The sequence below is a fragment of the Clinocottus analis genome, unplaced genomic scaffold (genome assembly GCF_023055335.1).
Source record: "Clinocottus analis isolate CAN_PGR_092001 unplaced genomic scaffold, fCliAna1.0.p SCAF_24, whole genome shotgun sequence".
NCBI classification, from domain to species: domain Eukaryota; kingdom Metazoa; phylum Chordata; class Actinopteri; order Perciformes; family Cottidae; genus Clinocottus; species Clinocottus analis.
The window spans coordinates 6,669,443-6,688,948 of record NW_027175976.1 but is presented as its reverse complement, the minus strand read 5'-3'; the positions used below and the strand labels follow the sequence as shown (position 1 = coordinate 6,688,948).

At 43.0% G+C, this 19,506-nt stretch overlaps 1 protein-coding gene across 4 annotated transcripts; it reads left to right on the top strand.

Moving 5' to 3' along the window:
- The first annotated feature begins 14,246 nt into the window (after positions 1-14,246).
- LOC137794188 (protein boule-like) lies at positions 14,247-19,390 on the top strand. 4 transcript variants are annotated; one of them, XM_068590871.1, is made up of 12 exons: positions 14,459-14,943; positions 15,097-15,255; positions 15,377-15,550; positions 15,954-16,045; positions 16,170-16,224; positions 16,347-16,422; positions 16,733-16,884; positions 17,006-17,083; positions 17,201-17,236; positions 17,325-17,435; positions 17,586-17,678; positions 17,767-19,390. In XM_068590871.1, exons 2-12 carry the CDS (start codon positions 15,253-15,255, stop codon positions 17,893-17,895), a joined length of 999 nt encoding a protein of 332 aa, XP_068446972.1. In that variant the 5' UTR covers positions 14,459-14,943; positions 15,097-15,252; the 3' UTR covers positions 17,896-19,390. The 4 variants fall into 4 exon arrangements, with proteins under 4 accessions (XP_068446970.1, XP_068446969.1, XP_068446972.1 ...); XM_068590869.1 differs by lacking the exons at positions 14,459-14,943; positions 15,097-15,255 and adding an exon at positions 14,247-14,408 and having other exon boundaries at positions 17,009-17,083; XM_068590868.1 differs by lacking the exons at positions 14,459-14,943; positions 15,097-15,255 and adding an exon at positions 14,247-14,408.
- The last annotated feature ends 116 nt before the right edge of the window (positions 19,391-19,506 follow it).

The window sequence follows — 19,506 nt, the reverse complement described above, 5'->3', positions numbered from 1 at the left end:
ACGAGCGACGCGGTTTGAAATCACATTATTTCAGTTTGACAATGGTCTCTGTCCTGGTGTTAAACCGTTGTCCTTTGATTCTGTTTTGCAGGAAGTGAAGATCTGATAAAAAAAAACAAAAAACCTTTCCAAAGCATTCTGTGTGTGGAAAAGTTTGCCTTTTCATTCAGTCTCGCTCGATACTGATTTAAGATGCTCCGATGTAAAAGAGCCAATCGGGGTTATCGCGTAAGAGCGTGCGAGAAAGTCGCCGTTCCGCCCGATCCTCGGCCCTCGCATACCTCAACTCTCACCACACGCGTTATAAAAAGAGCAGCAAACACACACTGCGCAGTCCTCAACCTGACCACAGACGTATGAATGTAAAAACAGCCGCTGTAAAATGCCAAATACAAAGTGTACAATGCAATTAGAAGAGGGGGGGGGGGGCAGTCTGGTCTTTCTCCAATTCAGCTCCTGAGCACGAGACAAAGACCCAAATGAAGAAGCACGCAGCGTGGAGATGAGGAACGATGCTGCGAGGGGACGGTCCTCAGGGGTCAAAGCTCTCAGCTGTCGCTCGTGAGAGTAAGGTGAAGCTTGACCCACACGGAGTCCACAATCTGTCGTCCATCATCTAGTAACGAGTGCAACCTTTCCACTGGCACTTTAGTTTCTGGGTCACACTGTCAAAAACCCGGCCTTTTCTTATCAGGCATCATTTCGTATCCCTGATATATTGTCTGTTTAATACTCTATCCCTCATGTATCATCATGTGCATGTGATCTGCAGCTTTCTCCTCTTCGCTCTGGGATATCGTTCCGGGCTAATTTACGAGTCGTGCAGTAAACTCCGTGCGGCTTCTTGTCGACTTCACTTGCCAGGACACCTGACAACAGTTTGACACAGTTCAGCAGCACAGTTCAGCAGCTGCTCCATCTGTCGACCTCGAGCCGATGAAGTGTTTGGCTTCACGTGAATACACGGCGGATAATAATTTACAGGCCGGACGAACGGACGAGAAGCTCCCAGCGGTCCTGCCCGTTGAGCCTCTCGTGCAGCGCTTCACCTCAGATTCCCTCCAATTCAAGGAGCCAACACTGCAGAGTTTGATTACTGTTGCACATAACATATAAATTCAAGCACTTTCGATGACATTTTCAAAAACGTTCTTAAATATTTCAAACGTTTGAGGATGTCAATCCTGCCTGATTGCTCCCACTATAGGCTTCTTGAATGAACAATGTTATTATTGCTGATGGAAATGATCCAAATACACATATAAAAACTGAACAGCCCTTCTACATTGAGAGTACTTCTGGGTTCGACAGAGACCACGGCGATGCATTCATGTGCCGTTGTGTGCGTGATAAACTGTGAGTGTGGGCTGGAAAACACTGGCTGCAGGTGTTGACCTGACGGGCATCAGATGCTGCAGGTATAGTAACACTTTTCATACTTGAGTTCGAGAGCTCACTTCATGGATTTTGCTCCCATTAACAAAAGCGGAGAATGAACAACTTTTTTTTCTTCTTTTTTTTTTTTTTTTCACATCACGTTAGATGATTTCAGACCAACTGGAGTGGAAACCAGGACGGGAAACCGTTGGCTTTGTTGCGGAAAGTCGTGGAAAAGCAACTGAATTTAACATGAGGATGCCGCTGGGAGCCGTGACGCAGGCCTCTCCATGTTCAGGAGACGGATGCACACGAGCAGCGGGTCTTTAGAAAGCGGTTTAGTTGAAGGAAATCTCAGCGAACGCTTTAAATGTCCTGGTTTAGTGTGTTCATCGTAGTTAACTCACATAATATTACAACTGCATCAGTGAGTGTTGGTACGGTCCACTGCATTTCTGCTAACACAGCTGGCTATTAGAGGCGTATGGCAGGCTGATACAGGGCCATTAGAAGTGTGTGTGTGTGTGTGTGTGTGTGTGTGTGTGTGTGTGTGTGTGTGTGTGTGTGTGTGTGTGTTGTGGGATAGGGGACGCAGGTGCTTGGTGCGCTGATATTACCCAGGATGCTCAGGGTGGGGGGGGGGCGTATGGGTTATACGGGGGGAGAGGAAGCTCTCTGTGGAGCTCGCAAACACACCTGTGATCCCTTGCTAGCGGGCCCACACACACAAACACACACACACACACACCCACACGCGCACACACACACACACACACCCACACACACATACACACACACACACGCTGTGCCCCCACGCTAATACACACTCTGATAAACAGGCTAATACTCGCAGCGGCAGCGCTTTACACACCATTGAACACAACACACGGTAATCAGTGAAGCCATCGTGGGCACTGTGTGTGCGTGTGCGTGCGTGCGTGTGTGCGTGCGTGTGTGTGTGTGCGTGTGTGTGTGTGTGCGTGTGTGTGTGTGCGTGTGTGTGTGTGTGTGTGCATTGTAATGTATCCAGAGTAAAGGACAGTGAGGCATTGTAACCTCATTAGGGAAAGTTGTGTGTGTGTGTGTGTGTGTGTGTGTGTGTGTGTGTGTGTACCATCAAGGCCCAACCTAAGCATTTTAGCATTATCATTTTTTTTAACATCCTTAGTTTTATTTGTGTACTTTTGCCCAACGTTTAGTCCCCAGCTTCAATGCTGATATCTGGTCTGTTGCACGGCTTCATCAACCGAGGAGAAGGAAAAACCACACGAGGCATCGGACGTGTTTTTATCACTTTAATACCCTGTGTTTTCTAAACCACTGATTCAGAAGGGACAACAAAGGGGTATTGTAAAGTTATTACCTAAAGTTAAAGTCTGTTTTAAGCATTTGACTTCCTGGTTCAACACTGACCCACCATACTATAACGCAATGCAAGATGTTCTCCTTTATTTTTACTTCTTTAGACTATGAAGTGGTTTAGGCTCAACCCGTCTGGTTTTCTGATTGCTTGACTTATCCGTTGTAAAACTCCAAGTTGCTTCTTTTTAAAACTCTGTCCAGCAACGCAACTGGCAACATCCCAAATCCATGAATCCATGAAATAAAAGTATTAACTGAGTGGAAGGTAACTGGTTTTAAAAAAAAAAGCAAAACCTTTGACATATTAGATATTTAGATTGTATTAAAAATATGAATGCAACACACTCAACACGTAACTTTTAGTCCATGACGCACACACACACACACACACACACACACACACACACACACACACACACGCACACACACACAGATGGTGAAAACACTCCTAAAACACCCAAAGATGAAACGAGTCAGAAAACAACCACATCACATCTCCTCAAAAAACAAACATTTCATTATGGCGGCTCTGGTGCGTTAGTGGGCGACCAGCAGGTTTTGATGGGCGCCTCTGAATCACGTTACATTGAGCCAGTAACATTTTTACGCCACCCAAAAAGACATTTCAAAGCAGAACCCTTGAGAGAAAAATGGCAAACAATTAAAGACTAATAAGGCTTCTAGCAGTCTGGTATCAGATAATTTAGTGTTCCATTTATTTCAAGCAGTAAAAAGCTATATTTGTTGTTAATATATATTTAAAAATAAATATCCAGCCAGTAAATTAAAAGCTAAATTAGAGTGTTCAGTCTCTGTTTGGAAAGAATGGGGAAATCATTGTTCGGTCTCTCATTGATGTCTCTGATGTGGTTTGTTTCTCTGCACATGATGAATGTTTTATTAAGCCTCATCATCATTTTATCCTTAACTTCTGGAATCGTCCGGTGGAGTCCCACAGGGCCGTGTGTTGGGCCCCTTATTAAAACCCTGAGGAGGAACCTCATTCAGCTGCTTGTGACCTCAGACGAGGCCGAGAATTGCTTCATGAGCAGAGAGTTAACACTCAAAGACGCCATTCAGTACCGATGCCAACTTGAAGTCGACCAATCAGGTGAAAAGAGAGTCATCTCTTTCTTCACCACCAACAAAACAATCTGTTATCTCTCATATGAAACTAAAACGACTGTACAAACAGCTCTTAACGCCTCCCTGAGCTTTGAACACAGCTCCGGCCTGCTGACAAGCTCAAACTGAGAGTCAATGAGCTATTAGTTCTGTGATTACATAAGGCAGCGATGGCTTGATTCACGCTCTGTAAATAATTGTGTCATTGCCCAGTGAGTTCGCTTCACCACCCTGGATTTCACAGCATATCCACCAATGGTGAAATCCAACAGTCTTCATATAGAAAAAGTCCAGTTCGCTAGCAACTTTTACATTTTTAAACACATGGAGTATGCATTGCACTCTACTGGATATAAAATAACGTGTTAGTTTAGTCATAAACTGAAGCAATCTCAAACATCAGTCTCCTTTGCCACCAACAGCTAAACCATTACATTCAACGAAGCTGTTGGCTGACTTACGAGCACGCAATGCTCTGTATAGGTTTGATTATAGTGTGTGAGAAACAAAAGGGTTGTATTGTTCAGTGTGGCAAAGCAGTGTTTAGGCTTTGGGGAAGCAAAAACCTTCCCTTAGAACAGAGTATTATTATTTGATAAAGAGGAGAAAAGGAAAGCCAGAGATCACTTCTCCAAACACACGGTGTCCATGACTCAGAAGGAGGATAAGTGACCACGGGTGAACTCTTTAACTCTTCAGGCCGGCCCGCGTAACCTCAGTGGGAGCCAGCGGAGCCGTCGAGGAAGCACAGCTGGCCGGGTGGCTGTGGGCTCTCTCGACACCAGCTGCAGACTCTTGTGCAGAAAGAGCCACCAGGTGTCGGGGATTTCACGCTCCTTCCCTCCTCCACTGGTTCCCACTGCAGCCTGCTGAACCGTCACCGGGTTGGATTAACACCGGCTGTTCCTCCACGGCGCCGCCACGGGCCCGCCGCCGCACGGCGGACGTCCTCGCTGCTTGCCGGCGGGTTCCTCGTCTCCATCGCACGAGGCGGAACAAAGTGCACGTTTGGATTTGTTTTCAAGTTTACTTTGAGTCACATTCGAGTCTGATTTTCTCATTGATTCATATGTTAGAGTCTTGGCCTCGTGCCGAACTGCTTCTCGGCTGACTGAGAGTTCATTCGTGGCAGCTTTCGCTACCTGTGGCAAAAGCCGGGCTAGCTGTGTCCCCATAGGTCCAGTCTTCATGCTAAGCTAAGCTAACCGTCCTGTCTCTAGCTTCATATTTAGCGTAATGACACTCGAGTGGTATCATCAAACTGTTGGCGAGAACTCCAATAAGCATTTACCTGAATGTCAAACTGTCTTTAGGTAGTTGTGTGTGTGTGTGTGTGTGCGTGTGTGTGTGTGTGTGTGTGTGTGTGTGTGTGTGTGCCTCTCCTAAAATGCTTTTGTTTTTGTTTTTCCTTACTCTCTCCGTCTCTCCTCCTTTCAATATTCCCTCCTTCCTTCCTCTCCTCTGTCTATCTGATATCTAACCATGAGTGTTTGAAGCTTAACTGGGATGTAAACACAGAGAGAGGAAGTCCTCAGAGTTGTAATCACACTTGCACACAAATCAATACAACACACACATGCACGCACGCACAAAGAAACACATACAGCCACACACACACACACACACACACCGATGAGTGTGTTCGTGTACACGAATACATGCACATAAACCTTCAGTCGGGCAGCATATACTCGCAGCCTGCTAACAATTACAACAATTAGTGGTTCGGCATTGCCAGCCGGCCACACTGCCCGTTTATAATGTGATCGAATACAAATGTCATAACAGAGAAGTTTTGAGACAAACAAGCTGCATTATAAACATGATGCCTGAGCGTCAGGTCTGCACTTAACTACAGGAAAGAGACAGTTGGTGCAGCAGATATGGAGAACAGAGGAAGTCTGCACACGAACCGAATCTCCTGCAAGTCAGCGAGGCCCAAATCCCTTTGTCTGCTCTGTTACGACTGCTCGCTTTTGAAATATTCATGTGTGTCCCGGCTGCACAGATTGGTTTGCAAGTTGGATATTCAGCGCTTGAATCCAGAAGAGCCGACATGCCACAAAACTGATCCCTGTGGAGTTGTCCCTGCATCTAGACGCATGGAATATGCTGCAGCGTATCAGGCGTGTTTCTGTGTCAAACAATAATGTCTGATCGGAGCTTCAGGGTGCAGCAAATGTTCAGAGGTCAAGAAAAACATGGAGAATAAGCACAGCACATTTCATGGCGACTTAACCTTGAAGAAGGAAGAAAAAAAAAGGTCAAACGAGTGCGTGCTGTCTGCTGTGGCCGCGGTTTCATGTCCCGTTCAGGTGGAGTGAAGGTTCGGCTGCACCGGGGCGCAGCAGGAGAGCATTAACGGCTGCTGCTGGATTGAGCAGCTCTAACTGGATTTACTCCGGGAGGAGAACTCGCAAGTGACTAAAATAAGGTTAGTGGGCATGAATATGTGTGTGTGTGTGTGTACGTGTGTGTACGTGTGTGTACGTGTGTGTACGTGTGTGTACGTGTGTCATGACCACTGTCAGTAACGCAGCATCACCCACGGATCAAAACTGGCCTTGAATTATTCTGTCAGAAACAGACACACACACACACACACACACACACACAGACTATGTGACTTTATTTCTGAAGACCAAACACAATGGGCCTTTTCACAGGAGACATTTTGACATGTCGCAGCAGGGAAAGCTCAGGTGTAAATAATACAATGAATGAGTTCCATTAAGCTGCTTCGGTTTCAGGGTCCTGGTATTGTGCGCGCCGGCTCACTGTCACACTGTCATGTCTGACTGGGACACTTGAATAGAACAAAACCGGCGTTAATGTTATTAGCGACACCCTTTGCTTTTCCTCCTGTGACAAGTCAAAATGTCTGCTGTGAAAAAAAAAAGGGGCCTTTGGCGGCACTCTTTCATGAGACTTCTTATCCTCACGTCTTCTCTGCGGCCATTATTTTTAAAGCAGGATCTGGCCGAGGACTTCAGCTGATAAATGTCAAGTAATGTGCACAAAACAATGTTAAATATTTAATTCAAAACGTACCAAATTATTAATTGAAGTGTTAATATTTGATATGCATTTAAATTTGCATAGAATGGCGATTTTATTTTATTTAGCAGTCCATGAGGGACTCATATGTTCCATAACTTATTTTTGTATAGTATTGAGAACAAAGGGATTGCATGTTACTTGGATTAAATGAGGTGTGCTTCATAAATAAACAGACTATTTTTTCCTGCCGCAGGTGGATTATATTCTGGTTTGGTGAAGCAACATCTTGAAGTTTGAGAGGAAGTTCCTCTATTTCTTCATGTCGGCCAGAGTGGAAGGGGCCTCCTCATCTCCGGAGGCGTGCATAGCATTGAAGTGGCTTTCTGGTTACAAGCGCTCGCCTCGATTATCTCCACTGTATTTGTGTGTGTTTGTCTGGGAGGGGACTTTTCAATCTTGGATAACCGGTTCCAAAAACTGTGTAGAAACCGTCCTCCATTTTGGATTCTCCTGGTCTTAAAGGTCTGAACAGAATCCGCGGGCACCAATTCCCTTTTGTGTCTGTTAAAACTACAGATAAGAGGAGAAAAAAATATATGTGTCACGCACTGGAGCAGATCCTGCTTTTCAAAAGAAGTCGAGAGGATAAAGAAGAGGAAGATCCTGAATGCGCTGCATGAACCACCATGGAGTTACAGTGGATCGACAACGTGTCTCTCTCAGTCTGTCCTCTTCGATCTCTCCAGTCGTCTGTCTTCCTGGCAGGCAGCAGTCTATCCTACGCTGGGACTGAAGCCTCCTCGGCAGACAGCGGCCCTAATTTCATTAATTATAAACCAATATGCTGCTGGCAGCCCCTCTGGAGAGGACTTTACCCAGCGCTGGCATCTGTTCAGAGCAAACACAGCGAGGGATGAAGGGATGGAGGGAGGAGAAAACAAGGACATCTCTGACTCCCGCCATGGGTGAAGCATGGTGCTGTGCAGGGGAACGGAGATGAACGAGGCGGTTGGTGGGGTTTTTAAAGTTCAGGATTCCAACAAGGATGCTGATGGCGAGAGGAGGATGGTGTGGTAGCTACTATGGCAAGTTTGAAAAGATCATATTTAATACGAGGCTGATACAAAACATAGTAATGAAATGTATTTTTGCACCAGAAACGTAACGCGCGGTTTGCAGAAACATACAATGCCGACAGTTTATTTCTGGCGACTGGGTGGAAATCTTAGACACATTAAGTCAAATGATAGATTTCCATTTCTGGAAGTTAACCATCAATGACACGAGACCTCTAGAGACTCACAAGGCTTTTCTTAGGACTTCCATTGTCTTGAGAAAAACGAGCCACTCATGGACCCAAAATTAAATTCAAGGCCTTGGACCAATTTGTTGTTTTGTGGGTTCCTCTGCTGCGGGAATATTTTTGTTGTTTCACCTTCTAAGTCTCTAAAGCGCTGCAACATCCTCTGCTCCCACCTTTGTGTTTTTCACTGCTCATTCCACCTCCTTCGACACACATCTATCAGGGCTTTCTGTATGCCAGTGAGACGCCGCGGGCGCTTCCCTTCTTTTGCCTTTGTTAAAATAGCTGCTGTTGACACGGCACATGAGGAGTAAAAATGGCTGTTATTGTTTCGTGTTTACTGTGAGAGTTATTGTGGCGATGTGACGGCACCTCCAGACCTCCATTGGGGCTCAATATTCCTGATGGCAACATAGTATGTCCAACTCATGACTGACCTATTTTATTTATCTAATAACACCCACAGACCAACAAAAGAATAAGAAACCTAAAAAAAGAAAAAGGAATGAAACAAAGAAACAGAAGACTTATAAACAGGCGGTTAATTCATCCACACCAGGACTGCACACACAAGCATGCAATCAAAGTGCAAAAGCATGTTACCAAAGTGGAAGCTGTTTACTCCCTCATCGTTCATAAATTATACACATAAACACACACATCCGAACACACAAGATCACTGGGAAAAAGTGCTCTGCTTATATTTTATTTCTAAGTTCCAACACCAGGACAAAAACTGATTAATCAATATTAGTTATTAGTTATTATTTGTAGTTATAGTTGAGAGTTAGCATTAAGCACCAATCGTGGAATTTAAATCAAAAAGAAAAATGCTTTTATTCGATTAGCATTAGCAGGAAAATGGAAATGAGTTGTGCGAATGGTGATAACTCAAGATAAAATAAGGTGATGTCCATATATTTTTTTATTTTTTATTCCCAACACTATCTATAACTTCTGCTGTGCTGTTTGTTTGCTCTACGCAATATGTTTACTGACACTGATTCATTTGAATCAGTTACGCATTCAAAGCTTTTCGACATGGCTAACAGCGCTAACAGCGCTAACAGCGCAAAGAGCTGCAGCCTCTGCTCAGTGCGCTGCTACACCGATGCTCTGAATGCCGCACAAAGAACCTTTAATACTGTACCTGAAGGCGCCACGTGCATTTCAAAAAGCAGCCCAAACCAGCGCTGGGAAAAGGTGAGCCACTTCCTGTATCACAGAGCAGCTTTAATGTGATTTTCAGCTCTAATTAGAGTTAAGTCACTTAGTGTGTTGTAATGACGTTTGGCTCACAGAGCAGCAGACGCCGTCCATCAGCCAAATGAAATATTAAACTGACCTACCGCTGGATTACGCGCGTGTGTCTGTGTGTGCGCGTGTGTGTGTGTGTGTGTGTGTGTGGATTTGTATTTGTAGATGTGTCAGGAGACCTCCAGAGCACACTGTGCGTCCATCTCTGCCACATACAGTAAACACAAGCACAAGGAGAGACGCACACACACACACACACGTCCACACATTTCTGACCTACATTCAGGATACACAAACAACAGGGTGTCAGGAGGGGCAGGGGCACAAATGAGTGTGTGATGGGGGTGAAAGTCTGCAGGTGCACTGGGCCGTGAATCTAATGCAAAATTAGTGTTATCTGGCCGCCAAATAATTCATGATCCCGCATCCGAAATGATAGCAAAGACTCGACTTGTCATCCCCTCGGTCTATGTCACTCTCCCCCGTGAACCATGTTTTATTCACAATGTCACATGGAGCATAAACTAGTAAATAAGTACAGCTACAATTGGCAATTCTCTGCTTGGATCCCAGAGGACTTTTAGGCCTGATTCAACAGCAGATGAGAGGAAAGAAGTGGCCTTGACTTATATATAACCTTTTCTGCAATTTTACACAACTAAATACTTCATGTAATGCCACACCCCTGAAAAGAACCATCACCAGCCAGGCTCCCAGATGATATCTTGTATTAAGAGTCACAGATATGATCATATGAGCTCCAGCTTTCACTCCATGTCACAGAACTGGACTTCATGGGTGGTAATCACATTGTTTTTACCTGCGAGAAAAATGAATTAAGGGAGGTGTAGAAGAAACAGCGAGGAGACTTGGCTTCACTTTTAGTTCCCTGGCCAGAGCTCAGTTGAGTGTGTTTACTTTATTGTAGGTCAGTGTGTGCACACACCCACTAACTACAGCCAGGGCCCCAGCATATAAAACCCTAAATAATAGGTCTACATTTAGAGAAATCATCGGGTGTCGCTGTGGAATGCGACGCCATTGTGGTGAAGCGTTTTCACAAAAGAGCAAACAACCACTGGAGAAAGCCAGAGAGAGTCGTTTTAGTATCAGCTGTTTTACTAAATGTTGTTTTAGAAGCAGTATAATTTTATTAGTACCACTTGTGCTTTTCCTTCCCCGAGGAGTCAAAATGTCTGCTGTGAAAACGGCCTCTTATGTTGACTCTTACACCTGTGAAGTGAAACCGCACGCTGGCCTGAAGTGAAGGGTTTTTACCTGATTCCAGAGAGACGCGAAGACGGGAAGGCGTCATATCTCAGCCGTGCTGCACTGCCATCTATCAGGTGCTGAGAACATAGCAGATCGAGAAACAAACAAATAAAAGCCACGTCAACAACCACAAAACAGGGATAACAAAGAGTACCGGCAGATGATACTCCAGCAAGGTCATCTGGGGAGTCGATCAAATATTCTCTTTGTCTCAAATCTGACACAAAAAAAAATAGCTTTAATCTTAAGGAACGTTTTTGACCACATGTGTGTACATGCTAGTTGAGATTCTCCCTCGTTCTCTTTCAGTTCAAAGTTTTGGCAAAATGGCTCATCTTGAGAGAAGATCGATGCCGGCAGTTCACTTCCTTAAGGTTTCCTCTCCTGCAAAGCCAGTTTAAATGTATTTTCCCAGTAATGGCATGAATACCACTGGGAACACTTTGGTTGTAGAGCCAGGATGCTACGCTGGCGACATATGATCTTTGTTTTGTCATGATAAACAAAAGTTGACAAGAAACACAGTCGATAGAAAAGCCTTCTTCCTCTAACGACCTAAACACACTCACACGCACACAGACACACACACACACACGCGCACACACACGTGATTGCATATACACATATTCACACTCAAAGCCACATGTCTAAGTTGATCATATTTGCCAGTGAAGTCCTATGATTGCAGCATAAACAAAATGGAGCGCAAAGAGGGAGGTCTGAGCCTTGTAGTCACCTGAGTATTCGCAGACATGAAGGTGTGTGTGTGTGTGTGTGTTTGTGAGCGTTCGTGTGTGTGCGTGGACCCTCTAATGAGAGACAACGGCCGACGTCGCTGCGCTCCGCCAGACTACAAAGTGATTCCATCGCAGTTCATACGAGCTCTTTTGTTGAACCATCACATCTTCGCCGCCGCCGCCTCCCCCAGCGAACCCACTGCCATTTAGAATAACAGACGAATAAATGGACGAGGGGGGAAAAAAACAGTCGACTGAAACCACAGTGGAACTCAGTAATGGTCAGCCAGGCCCACCACGCCTCAGCAAATGTTTGTCCTAACCTGTTATTTCTGGCATTGTACTGTCTCAAAGAGATCATTTTATTCTCCGAGAGGAATGCAGCGGCTATAAATAGTCTGCAGATGAAGGAGGGGAAATCAGAGATTTGTAGAGTAATTACAGAGCCGGAGTCGAACCCTTCTGTTATGGCTCGTTTTTCATCAACCTCTGTCTCCACGACTGTCTGACTGACTGACCGACTGAGATAAAATGGCTGTTTTCTGGATGGGAAATGCACGCCTGACCTGATATTTGACCTCTATTGCTGCTTTTTTGTTCTGCTCAAAGAGTCTCAAGATCCAAAAGGGAAAGTTTTGGGAAATAACCTTGGTTTTTTTCCGCCAAATGCAGAGTTGAATGAGAAGACAAACATGTTCTCACAAGAGAAACCACACGTGTGACGTGTCGCTTGTCGTGGTTTTGATGGCCTGCCGGTGGAGGCATCAGAGCAGACAACACGTGTCAGTTTGGGGGATCACGTTATCCTGATGCTTCAGGTAAACAGCGAGCGACAGGCGACAAAATGTTGCATCGAAAAAAACAAGTAAAGCTTCCAACGAGAAGAAAATGTCCCATGCCACGTGTGGTCAAGTAAATTACATTTTTAAACACACTAATAAAAGGCGTTTAACACATCGACTCTTTGCTAAACAATTTGACCCTGGCACAACAGAACCTTGCATGTGTGGTCACACAAGAAAGACTTTTAATGAGAACAAGAACACAATATTACAGGGAATCATGCTAGAAACTCGTCAATACAGAGAGCAGATCGAAAACAGCCAATAAATAAAACTCCCACACTCGGCTCTTTTGTTTGCGGCACAAACTCAAACAGCCAGTCAAGTTGTCCTGACAGCACTTGTGTCTCAAATGATCTTTATGGAGTATAAAAGGACTTTTAGCTGGTAAATTGCTGTAATTATCAAACATGCCCTTCTCAGAACCCGTTGGCAAATTCATCCGACAATTAAAAAAAGCTGTAGATGAATGACACGTAATGGCGTGGCCCGCATTACTCAGATGAGGACAAACAATCTGGCGAAAGGAGGTTGTAGTGATGGGAAATGTGCAAGTGAGCTTTTTGAAGAGAGATATGGGATTTAAAACGATGTTTGCAAATGTATCCGCATTGTAGAAAATCTGAGAAAATTCTAAGTCCTGTTTCCCCCTGTTCTGTGTTATTTATTCATTACTAGTGGCTTTTCTCTCAGTTGGAGACACTTTATAGGCTTTGTACTGTTGCTTTGTTGTGGTTTCAAGAAGGAGGGGAAAGAGGTGGAGAGGCATAAGATGCAAATGACAGTGTTTCACAGCACTTTGTCGCCAATCATGGAGAAATTATAGCTCCATGAGGCTTGTAGGCAACATATAAAGTGGCTTCTTGAGGGTTGAGAGTGAAGCTGTGTTGTAGTTCTGACTGTTCTCTGTGGATATGTGATTTTCCTGAGGATTTTCCTGCCTGTAAAATCTCTCCAGCCATTTATTTACGCAAGCAGCCTGAATGCTTGCTTGCGTAAATAGAGCTTTCCTAAAGTTGGGAATGAAAGACTCATAATCCGAAGAGAAGTGTATTAAAAGCACACATTTTAAGTAATTGTAAATTGTCTTATAAACGTAGGACCAAAGTTAGTAAGTCAATTATTCCTTTAAAAATGGATAAAACAAAGTCACATTCTCAAATTAAATGGTGAGACAATTATAATATGTGCTGAGTTTGGTCAAAGGAAACTGCCTTTAGTTGTACACGCACCCCGAGAGACCAATACTTCCAAGGTCCTTCTTTTCATTATCAGTTTTAAAAAGTGCAGGAAGACATCTTTTATTCATAGAGATCTGTCGCCCTCGTGTGGACAGTGTGCTGTACTGCACCAATCTGGCTTCAAGTACAATTTACAAGAATAGAGTTTACGAGACAGTTTCAGATTTGAATTCGTTGCTCTTAACTGTATATCACATTAATTAAATATGTATTCAAAAATAAACTTATTTCTCCCCACTGAGGTCCCAATATAATAAAACCATGATTTATTTCTTCTTTTGCAGAGTGTATAAATCACCTCCTTGGAAGACTTAATTGCTGTTGTCTGGCTAACTGCACACATGGTGAATTTAACTAATTATGAGACTCATTCTGACAATTCTAGCCTCACTGTCCTTGCGCTGTTGCTTGATCCTATACCCGCATCTCAACTACATAATTGTCTCAAAGATATGTTAAAGGTGAGAGCTTAGCTCCGTTTTCCGTTCCTCATTAATTTGTGTATAAAATAATTAAAGTCACATGGTTTATAGCTAAGACAGTGCAAAGAACCGGCAACAGTTTACTGATCTGCAGTCTGTGGAAAATATTGAAAGAAGAAAACAACCAACAAAAACATTTGAAGATGCAACCTGTTGCGAGATAACGTGCGAAAAACACGTAACGCTCCACGTGACGTACATGGAGGTCACACGTGAGGGGCGTGAGGCGCGCGAGAGCGACGCATTGATCAGGCCGCTGCGTGGAGGTCACTCACGAAGTCGAGGACCGTCAGTCAGCTGAACTATTATCGATATCTCCCCGAGGCCATGTTTAAATCGTTTTTATAACCAGCACGCGTCTTTTAGAGGCAGAAGTTACCCGGATGATGGAAGCGAAGAGCCAGAACGAGGTGAGTGACGTCAGCGATCAACGCTTCAACGTTAGCTAGCAAACCAACGTTTTGGTAATTAAGTAACCGTTAGTTAATCGTTCATTATGAACTGTTTTCCCTTCGTTTATTGAAAATGAAAGCTGCCTAAGTTAACGGTAGAAAAGTAGGAATTGTACCGGAGTTAGCTCAGTGATTAGCTATGTTGTGGGGCCTTTTTGTGTGTAAAATAGTCATTTTTATGTTTAAGCTAGCTCACCGATGAGCTACAAGAAAGCTAGCCAATGGGGGGAAAAGATACATTTATAATCATCTCAAGTGAAACAGTTGGCAGTAATGTCGCCACTGGAGCTCGTACTGCAGACATTACACCTTAAATTGTTGATTACGCCTTCATGAAATTGTTAATTACACCTTCATGAAACTGTTCAAAGTCAACTTTAATGTCAATTCTTCCACATGTGCAAACATACAGACGATTTGAAAATACGTTTCTCTCCTGTCCAACATAAAGTGAATACAGATAATAATTATAATAATTATGAAGTGCAAAAAGGTACAAAACAAAAGAACATGTTAATTACACCTTAATGAAACTGTTAATTTCAGTGAATAGTTGGTGGTGCCTGACGTTACAGCCAGCAGGTGCATCCTCCCAGTCTGACTTGAAAGACTCAAATTCCCACTGTTTATTGTTTTTATTTGTTAGACTTCAATGACTGGTTAAGAAGTTGGCATTAGGTGTTGTCTGGTCCCAAAGGGTGATGCTGGGGATTTTCTTTTGATCTGGTTGAAAGTATAAACAGCGCATCCTTCTATCCACACCACAACATTTCAATTCTTAAACTCTTCTTGTGTACATCAAATGGTTCGTAAGTACTCCTACAATTCTAAGTCCTAGTTCTCAGGCTCCTTTCTGGTGGGAAAGAACTTTATCTCACCAGGTTCATTCTGAGTAAAGTCATTGCTTCTTTTTCTTACATTTGAAGTGCACGTCCAGCTGTCCATCCCAGAACAGCAGCTTCTCCTCCAGCCCAGAAGTGTTGCCTGAAGAGAACCACGATCACGGCCCGACTCACTACACCCCCCGTCCCGGCACTGGTACCCACCGTCCAGGCACTGTTATCCCCAATAGGATTTTTGTTGGGGGAATTGACTACAAGGTGAGAGCAGTAAACTCTCATTGGCAGAGAAACTGAAGTGTCTTGTTGTGTGTGTGTGTGTGCGTGTGCGTGTGTGTGTGTGTGTGTGTGTGTGTGTGTGTGCCTTATTGCGGAAGGGTAGACTCGAGAGAAAGCAAAGGTCATGCTGAGAATATACATCGTGCACAGGAGGCCTACTGGTGCTCAGTAATTCTCGATTCATCCCTTAAAATTGAGCATTAAAAGTAACATAAGTGCTCCAAGAACTATCTGTTTTTTGGGCTTTTAACATAATTTCTTGTATACTTTGTTTCTCTGTCCTGTTGCCTCCTAATTTGAACATTGACTGTACATTTTGTCTGAAATATAATTAAGGAAATAGAAATTTTATGCCTGTCGTGTGTGTGTGTGTGTTTTATTAAAGGTTAGTGAGAGCGATCTGCGACACGTCTTCTCTCAACACGGAGCAGTAAAAGAGGTGAAGATTGTGACGGATCGCTCAGGAGTATCAAAGGGGTGAGTTTATGTTGTCGTTCCTGTCATATACAGTTGGTGACTTTCTATCCTTGGTTTTTAAACATTAATCAGGATACATAATGTCAGTCGATTAATACAGTTTTAATTCTGTTTCTTTGAACAGATATGGCTTTGTGTCATTTGAGACACAAGATGATGCAATGAAAATCCTTCATGATGTAAGTAGAGCCGGACATTAAAGTATCTTACAACTAAACCTAAAGCACATATAATAATGGAGTTCATCTGCCGAAATCTATTGTCTAATGCAGCGTCTTTTCCCTCAACTATTATATTACAGGTTAAGGGAGTCTGTTTTAAAGACAAGAAGCTCAGCATTGGTCAGGCTGTCCGCAGGCAGCAAGCTTTAGTGCAAAGTAAGACTGTTTTAATTCCCTTATGATACTCGGCATTCCCCTGATCACACAGTGGCACTGCCAAGCATCACTGTTTCACCTTCCATTCAGCGTTTCAGCTTTAGTTAACGAGTTAGAGATGCAATTTCACTTAATATTTATGATTAGAAGTCATTTTTGCCCCACTTAAATGCAACATAAAAGTAATTGAAACTGTTTTAGATCAGGGCAACAATAGGCGGTGCTGGCTTCTCTCCAAGACTGGGTGACTCAATAGTTTGCAATGGTTTTGAAATGCCACTACTGTTGTGCGGTGTTCTTCTTTTCACAGCTAAACGTACTCTTGTGACCTTCCCTGACTCCACCATGCCTTGGCCGATGTCCTATGAGACCACGTCCGCAGGCCTTCCCTACATCTACCACAACGGAGTGGCCTACTTCCAATGCCCCAACATGAGCCCTGTTTCTTCCCACCACTGGCCTGTGAGTCCCATCCACCTTTCACTGGTGAAAACATAAAGGTTTAATACACCACATATGTGTGTGTGGCTGTAAAGTGAGAACTAAGATGAATATATGATTTTTGTGTGTGTTTATTTTCCAGCAGCCTGCCCCCCCACCAGTGATGCTCCCTCAATCGCATCAGCCTGTGTACCAGCAACCGGCCTTTCACCACCACCAGGTCCACGCAGGCCTTTAGTCATCCACTGATTTCTCACCATGTCGCCATTTAACGGAAACTGCTGGGATTTTAACTTTATTTAACAGTCTGCTTTCTTTCCTCCTCATCCTCTCCCAGTGTGCCCCAAACCAGTATCAGTGGAATGTCGTCCAGGTAGGCGAAATGAAGGCATTCCTCTTTTTCTTTGAGTTCAGGAAAATTTAGCCAGTTGTTCACCTGTAGTGAATGTTTTGTTGTCCAGTTGCCGATGCCCCCCAGTCCGGTTGTGTACTCCCAGCAGCCAGAATATCTGTATCAGTCTGCTGATGGTGCCCCGCCTCCTCTGCCCGTCATGGAGGACGCCCCACCAGAGGTACATGTGATCCACCGACACATTTGTTTCCCTGTGAATTTGCTCTTTTAACTTTTTGGGAATGTATACGTTTGTTTGGTGGAGCGAACAAATATCGAGTGTTCAGTAAACTTGTTCTGCTCACTTTGGTGTGTTCCCATTGTTTTGCAGTTCGTGGAGCCCACAGTGCTGCAGGTTTACCCGTTTTATCCTCCGAGGACTGACGGAATGACACCCTTTGTTCTGCAACACGACCCGAGAAAGGTAAAAATATATATACATAAAATAGTTTTTGTGTCACCCTCCATCTGCAAACCTTAACCAAGTCGTGATGTCACCTTCTTCTCAACAGAATCTGATGTGTCCACACGCGCAGGCCCATCTAAAGCCAAAGTACCGCCGGTTCATCCACCACAAGGACTACCACTACCTGCCGGAAGAGCCACCAGACATGCTTCACACTCACCAGCCTCTCATGTAGGCTAAACAAGCTGCTCGTCAAGGGACAAATCCCTCTTAGTGTGGTCTCTCTTCCTTGTCTGAGATAATATACACTGATATGATCAACTTTCTAACCTGTGCCTTACAACATAATGCAGTATGTTTCATGACATGAGATCTTGTCTTTTGCTCTTGTTCCAACCAACTCCAGTCAAGCTCTCACCGTGTAGACTCACAGATCTGTTTCTGTGTTGATGCTTTAATACAGTGTAGTGGCTCACATTCATACTGTATGTAACAGTATTTATAGTCACTTCTCTTATATAACCTTATATTAATACAAAATTAGCAATGAAACATGAGTTTTTCAGTAAATCATTTACTGTAGTATTTTCAATAAGAACATAAAAATGAAACAATATGTCTTTAAATCTGATTATTCAGATTTCTTCAGTGATGCTAAAGGCATTTTGTACCTGACATTTATTGTATTCTTTTTATAAACTGAATTTAATTTTAAACCGAAAAAAATTCAAAATCAAACAATTACACTTTAAAACTTAACAAATATAAACTTGGCTAAAAAACGGTGACGAGTTCGTTTAAGCTCATATCGATCTTCTGAAAGATTTTACTTGAACAAAACTTTAACCCTTTTTTTTAACCTTTTTCATGCCGTTGTAATGTTGCAATAGCAGGAATCTCTTAGCTCCATGCACGCACCATGATGTGTTAACATGTCAAGACTTTCTCTTTTTACCTTCCTGCACAGAGAAGCACATCCTCCGTGGATCAGTCATCACATTTATTTAGGGGGATATGAAGAAAGCAACACTGATTATATATCAGTATAATTGTTAGTTAAGTAAACAATCTTGCAGTATTTGGATGCTCTAAAAAAGCTGCTAAACCTTCTCAAGTTAATGCTCTCTTAACTTTAACAGTGTCAGGACCTTTCAGGATCCTCTGATCCACACAAACTTTATTTTCGACCATTTTTCAGGATGATGATGTACGGAAATTAGTTTGAAGTATTATTACTGGACTAAGGCTTTTATCAGTTTGAAACCAGCTCTAATTGATTCATTCATAATAATTGACAACCAGGAGAAGGCAGTTATATTAATGAAACAGTACCAAAGAAGCAACAACATGACAATTTAGTATTTTCAATATTAAAGTGTTGAAGTGTATATTTAGCTGTTTTTTGACAGCAATACTCATCCATGAATACCAGTTAATTAGTAATTTCATATATCAGGAATCATAATTTTATATTTCTAAATATAAAATAGATTAGAGTTGTAATCACAGCCGCGCCCTCTAAGCGACATCGTCACATTTCCTTGAGCTTGCTTACTATTTTCATAAATAAAGTAGTAATAGAATTACCTACACAGCAACTTTTTGGACAAAATTCTCTCAAAGGTTGTGTGTTCCTCGTCGTTTTTCAGTGTAAATTAGTTTGTCAGTTACTTTTCTTGTGTTATAAACGTTCATATAGTTTAGCTGTTTCCAGATATTTAACACACCTGCCCTGCAATTAAATATCAATTATATTACATTTGAAATATTTCTTCTTCTTTTATTTATATATATATATATATATATATATATATATATATTCCCCGAAAGGTTTTATTGCAAATAT